Source organism: Gadus chalcogrammus, chromosome 6 (genome assembly GCF_026213295.1).
Source record: "Gadus chalcogrammus isolate NIFS_2021 chromosome 6, NIFS_Gcha_1.0, whole genome shotgun sequence".
Lineage (NCBI taxonomy): Eukaryota > Metazoa > Chordata > Actinopteri > Gadiformes > Gadidae > Gadus > Gadus chalcogrammus.
In genome coordinates, this window is record NC_079417.1 from 11,674,133 (window position 1) to 11,680,807 (window position 6,675).

Sequence of the window (6,675 nt, forward strand, 5' to 3'; positions counted from 1 at the left end):
CAAAAATATGTTTTAACATAATTCATAAATCAATAATATTTGTTGGGTTTCTCTTACAGTTGGTATTGAACTGGAAGATTCGGGTAAGTGTCCTCGGAATGTCATTGTATACATTATTAACCCTTCCCATTTATTTTTTCTACCTGAATGAGTAGATCTATAAATACATGGTGGTGTTGTGTTTCTTTATTGGGAGACCCTTAATCTGTCCTCCATGATTGTAAAGGGATAACTGGGCGGGGAGGAGGGCTTGTGGGGGGGTTGGGCGGAAGGGACCTGACAGTCACAGAGGTGATGGCAGGTGGCTGCCATTGTCCTCTTGTTCCCTCGTCTACCTCCATGCACCATAGCTCAGCCGGTGCTCTGTGGATCCCCCCCGCTCTGTCCACACATCCCTTCTCTTTTCATCTCACGCGCATCCCATGTCCATGCACTTCCCTTTGTCCACCCATCACGACCTGTGTCCCCAATTATTGCTGGATTAGGAACACGAAAACACATCAGGAGAGAGGGAGAGAGACTGAGAGACGCACAGAGAGAGAGAGAGAGGGAGAGAGAGAGAGAGAGAGAGAGAGAGAGAGAGAGAGAGAGAGGGAGAGAGAGAGAGAGAGAGAGAAATTCATAGCATATAGAGAGAAGATCCTCATGTTAATAGTATAACACGTCTGTCTTAAAAACAGGGGAAGGGTGTGATACGCGCAACGGAAAACCCACCTCAGGGAGAAAAAGGAGGAGACGGAGAGAAAGTAAAAAGGAGAGAAAGAAAGACGAGGGGAGAGGATCTAGAAATGCACAACACGCTGTTGACTCTGGGGAGAGAACAGAGAAAGAGAGACAGAGGAAGAGAAGGAAAGACAGGGAGGAGAAAGCTGAACATGTGCAGAGCCTGGACAAGTCCAAAGTAAACAGTAGGGACTTGGCTGCCAAGAACAAGAAGAATCTAAAGAATGAAAAAACAAGGAGCAAAGGGAGATCAAAGAGAGAATTAGAGGGGGGAGAAGCCAAGCAGCCACAGAGGAAGGGATGTGCCAAAGCAGAAGAGAATGAACAGGACACCTGTGAAAGAGCAGGGAAGAGGAAAGGAAAGAAGAAGAAGCACCGCAAAAAAGTTGAAACCAGGTAGCGCAACCGGTAATGTTTTTGGGACAACAAATAGTTCACAGCCTCAATTTCATCCATGCCTATTACTAGATATGTGCCACTATTTCAAACAACCCCTGTGTCCCTGTCTCAGCTCAGAGCAAGAATCAAGTGAAGATGGAGACAAGGAAGGAGAGGGGGAAGATGAGGAGGTGGAGGAGGAGGAGGAGATGGAGAAGGAGGTGAGGCCAGAGACCCTAACCCCAGAGGAGCTGGAGAAGCTGAAGGAAGCGGTGGACGACAAGAAGAAGCTGATCCAAGCGTTAAGGGGGAAGCCCTGGCCTATGAAGAAGAAACACTCCACACTGAGGTAAGCTCATCCACAAGTTACAATATCATAGTGGCTAGTGTTTGGTGTGTTGAGTTAGGGTCGGCTTAGCTCAGGAGGTAGAGCAGTTGTCAATCCCCAGCTCCTCCTAGCTGAGTCTTGATGTGTCCCTGAGCAAGTAACTTAAACCTAACTGCTCCTGACGAGCTGGCTGTCGCCTTGCATGGTTGACTCTGCTGTCAGTGTGTCAATGTGTATAATAACTGATGTAAGTCGCTTTGGATAAACGTGTCTGCTAAATGCCCTAATTGTAATTGAGTTTCCATTTTAGCTGCAATCGATTCCTCAGTAAGTGCTACGAACATTTTGCCCATGGCTGATTTCAGCAAGACATTTTACTGTAGTTGGAAAAATGGTAGCCTTCAAAAAAATTACTTTTAGTCTGGATATTCAAAAGTCCAATATTTTGTATTTTTTATAGAAGTGCTATGTTCTTCAGTTAGAACTACACAGTATATATAATACAGTGATAACCTCTTGCAGAGAGTCCCAGGAGTTCTTAGAGAAATATGAGGGAGCTCTGGGGAAAGGAAAAGGCCGGAAGCTCTATGCATACAAAGTCATGATGAACAAGGTCAGGACACATCGGCTGGACTGGAGGCCAATTAGTAGACTATGAAATCCCACATGCTGTTTTAATATCATGTATGTGGATGCCTTATATCTTTCAGAAATGGATGAAGTTTAAGAGAGACTTCGAGAACTTCACAACTGCTTGTATTCCATGGGAGATGAAAATCAAGGAGATCGAAAGTAATTATGCAAACAACATCAATATTATTCCAACCTCTTGCTTCCCTTCTAACTCTAACTTTGTAAAGGTATTTTAATTGACAGTAATTATGCAAATTAAATATATATTCTTCAAGCCTCTTGCTTCTCATTCTACTCTAAATTTGTCAAAGCTTTTTCATTTATAGTAACTATGCAAATGACATAAATATTCTCGAAGCCTCTTGCTTCACATCTAAATCCAACTTTGTAAAGGTATTTTAATTGATGCAATGGAAAGTTAAATGTACAATAAAAAGCTAACAAAACTTTTTTGTTTTCCAGGCCACTTTGGCTCATCTGTGGCCTCCTATTTCATATTCCTGAGGTGGATGTATGGCATCAACATGATCCTGTTCGGTCTGACCTTTGGTCTAGTAATGGTACCTGAGGTCAGTGCTTTTGGTTTGATATATTTAGACAATATTGGAGCTCTAGTTCCACTCAGCTCAGCTTCTATCTGTCTCATCCACAGGATACATAACTCAGGCTTCTTGCTTTTGTCCCTCCCTCTTCCACAGGCATTAATGGGCAGGCCGTACGGTAGCATGCCTAGAAAGACTGTGCCCAGGGCTGAGGAGACCAATGCCATGGACTTTGCGGTCCTCTGGGACTTTGGGGTCAGTAGTGTTTATGTACAGCTTTAATAAAGGGGACGTGTTCTTCCAGCACATATCTTAGTTATTAAAAATGTTTGTGTCTATTTTGATGAATACATCATTCTATAATCATCACCATTTAATAACTACAAAGTCTTAAATTAATGCCATGTTACAGGGTTATGCCCAATACTCAGTGCTCTTCTATGGTTACTACAATAGTCAGCGCGCTATTGGCTGGCTCAAGTTCCGCATGCCCCTCTCTTACTTCCTGGTCGGTGTGGGTACGGTGGCCTACAGTTACATGGTGGTCATCAGAAAGTAAATATGTCACCTGTACAAGCACAAATTAATCATATATTCTATATGTCTAGCTCAAGCATCAATGATGAATGAATTTGGTTTACAGAATGGCACGCAATGCCAATGAAACTGGGGGAGGGGATGAAAACAGTTTCAACTTCAGCTGGAAGACATTCACCAGCTGGGACTATCTGATAGGAAATCCTGAGACGGCCGACAACAAGTTTGCCTCCATCACCACCAGCTTCAAGGTCCAAACCCCACAAAATGTCTTTGTACTTGTGTACTTGTGTACTTGTGACATAACATTATCTTATCCTAGCAGTCTTTGTTGTGTACGGGGAATGGGTTAACCTAGCGATAGTTAGTGCTTGGCACTTGATTCTATGAACATCCTTACTGTACCGACAGCAATATATTGTTGTTTCTCCTTCTTCCTTCAAATGTAATTATTGTAAGTCGCTTCGGACAAAAGTGTCTGCTGAATTCCCACAATGTAAATGTAAATGTAAACCTAGTGAAAGATGCTTTTGGCTGCGGTATGCAGCATGTGAGCTGGATATACAACCTATTCTGTAACTGTCCATTTTGTTTGATCCCAGGAGGCCATCTTGGAGGAGCAAGAGAGTAGGAAGGACGACAACATCCACCTGACTCGCTTCCTGCGGGTGCTGGCCAACTTCCTGGTCCTGTGCTGCCTGGCCGGCAGTGGCTACCTCATCTACTTCGTAGTGCGGCGCTCGCAGAAATTTGCCCTTGAAGGATTTGAAAACCACACCTGGTGGGAGCGGAATGAGGTACACATGATAGAGAGAGAGAGGAGGCTGGAGTCCAAAGGGCGAGTTCCTTCATGGGAGGTGCTGGACACTCCTTTAAGTCTGAGGTGCTTGTGTTTCTTCAGGTGAACATGGTCATGTCCCTGCTGGGGATGTTCTGTCCCATGCTGTTTGATGTCATCAGCGCACTGGAGAACTACCATCCCCGCGTCGCCCTGCAGTGGCAGCTGGGCCGTATCTTTGCTTTATTCCTGGGCAATCTGTACACCTTTATCATCGCACTCATGGACGAGATCAACCTCAAAGTGAGCAAAAGGATTGGCTGCACTGAAAGCAACATCAATGTGGCTTTAGACGGCGATTCACACAAGGCCCCTTTTGTTTTACTCGCAGAGAAAAGAGGAGGATGTGGTTCAGTTCAACATGACCATGTGGGAGGCTAGTCTTCATAACAACACCGCGTCGGACAACAGCACCGCCCCCCCCCTGTTCACCCACCCTGCCGATGTCCCCAGAGGCCCCTGCTGGGAGACCATGGTGGGGCAGGTCAGTGTCTGTCAGTCTGGGTGAGATGTTCACATGTGGAAGAGCATTAGTTGGTCGATCGTCAATTTAGAATATACACATTTTATAATGTGTGTATTTGTCTGATTGATGGAAATATGTCAAGTGGTAAGGGATGCAATGCTCTGGTGAGAGATCCAAGTCTAAGCGTACATATGGATCCTTCTCTTTAGGAGTTTGTGAGACTCATCATATCCGATACGATGACCACGTACATCACACTGCTGATCGGTGACTTCCTGAGAGCCGTTCTCGTTCGTTTCCTCAACTACTGCTGGTGCTGGGACCTGGAGGCGGGATTTGTGAGACACCGGTTTTGATTTGTCCAAAAGATTGAGGTCCGAAATCCAACATTACATGTAGAAAGCTCAAACAATTCATCATCCTATTTTTTCCATCCTTTTCAAAAGCCATCTTACTCCGAGTTTGACGTCAGCGGAAACGTTCTGGGATTGATCTTCAATCAAGGAATGATTTGGTAGGATAATCATAAATCATATTTCAAACAAATCGTACATTTTGATAGAAACACTGTTACACACCATTTTAGTCAGTGGTGGTCTGGTGTTTCATTCAGCAAAATGTACAATTTGTATAAAAATGTGATTGTCCTTTTAATTCATTGTGCGTTATACCTCCTAAATAAATAGGAGGGAGGCCGCACTGCATCAATACATTTTTACTTTTGCACAGATGCGTTTCGGCGTGTGCCTTCTTCAGTGTACAATGTAACAGTGTAACCAGTTTTGAATACCCACACTCATTGACACACCCATTGACAACACTATTCAGGCCAGCACTCAAAAGGGCTCTTTATGGTTCCACGTTCACGCAACGCAAGGGGGTTACGGACCCCTTACGTCCTTGCGGACCCTCCCTGCGTCCACCGCAAGGGCCGGACGTGCGCCTCCCAAAAGTCATAACCTTCCGTCGAGGCGACGCAGCAGCAAGGGCTGTGATTGGTCCTCTGACTAAAACCCGACGCCTTGTCGAAGCGTCTGCGTGGTCATTGCGTTGCGGGAATGTGGGACCATAAAAAGGCCTTAGTAGTTTGGGAAATACACATTGATTGCCGCCTGCTCCTCTCCTAACTTACATTAGCGTTATCCCTCCTAACATCCCCCCCCTCCCCCCTTCCCCGTCCTGCCCTCCAGGATGGGGGCGTTCTACGCGCCATGCCTCCCGGCCCTCAACGTGCTGCGGCTCCACGTGTCCATGTACCTCCAGTGCTGGGCCGTCATGTGCTGCAACGTACCCCAGGAACGGGTCTTCAAGGCCTCGGGCTCCAACAACTTCTACATGGCCATGCTGCTGGTCATCCTCTTCCTGTCCACGCTCCCCGCCATCTACACCATCGTCACCATACCGCCGTCCTTCGACTGCGGCCCCTTCAGGTTGGACTTCTTATGTTTTTTACCGAGATGGTTGTGGAGTTGATGGTTTGCACTGGTCCCAGTCTGTCAGGGGATCACTAGCACACAACATGGGATCAGTGCACATTGTAAGTGTGCACTGATCCCATGGTGTGCACTGATCCCCTGACAGACTGCAGCGGCCGTCGTTCAGTGGTCCGGTCTCTTCTCCCGTAGTGGGAAGGCTCGCATGTTTGACGTGATCCAGGAGACTCTCGAGTCGGACTTCCCAGCCTGGATCAGTAAAGTGTTCAGCTACGCCGCCAACCCTGGCCTTGTGCTCCCCTTCATGCTCCTCATGGTGTGAGTAAAACTCCAAGAAGGTTAATAATTTGTGTTTTTACTTTCACATGGTCCTGACATATCCAATGTCTTTTTTTTGTTTGTTGCCAGATTGGCCATCTATTATTTACAATCCACATCCAAAAGCTACAAAGAAGCTAACGTGGAGCTAAAGAAGAAGCTTCAAATGGTAAATTAATAAAATATATCAGCATATTTACCATGGCTTTTCATGGCTGCAGCTAAACTAACCTCCACCAGATGGTAGCAGAGTACATCGTAATGTTCCACTCTCTCGCGTGGTGATGAAAAATGTTTAGAAAAATAAACGTTCCATGCTAGGCTTTCGTATAAGTGTCTAATTGTATGTCGTTCAATTAACCAGCAAAATGAGGAGAATAAAAAGAAGAACAAGCGCGCGGCCCTGAAGGCTGCCATGGAGCTCGAGGAGGCCAGGAAGGCCCCTTCTCCCCGCGTAACGGAGCAAAGCCACAACCCTT

General features: G+C 45.9%; 1 protein-coding gene across 1 annotated transcript; it reads left to right on the forward strand.

Moving 5' to 3' along the window:
* The first annotated feature begins 1,297 nt into the window (after positions 1 to 1,297).
* On the forward strand, positions 1,298 to 6,410 carry tmc1 (transmembrane channel-like 1). The gene is made up of 15 exons (XM_056592904.1): positions 1,298 to 1,450; positions 1,952 to 2,042; positions 2,140 to 2,221; positions 2,525 to 2,631; positions 2,761 to 2,859; positions 3,017 to 3,159; positions 3,248 to 3,392; positions 3,744 to 3,938; positions 4,043 to 4,222; positions 4,311 to 4,463; positions 4,655 to 4,783; positions 4,892 to 4,959; positions 5,636 to 5,875; positions 6,071 to 6,196; positions 6,287 to 6,410. The coding sequence occupies exons 1-15, from the start codon at positions 1,311 to 1,313 to the stop codon at positions 6,372 to 6,374; spliced, it is 1,986 nt and encodes a 661-aa protein (XP_056448879.1). The 5' UTR covers positions 1,298 to 1,310; the 3' UTR covers positions 6,375 to 6,410.
* Positions 6,411 to 6,675: the final 265 nt, after the last annotated feature.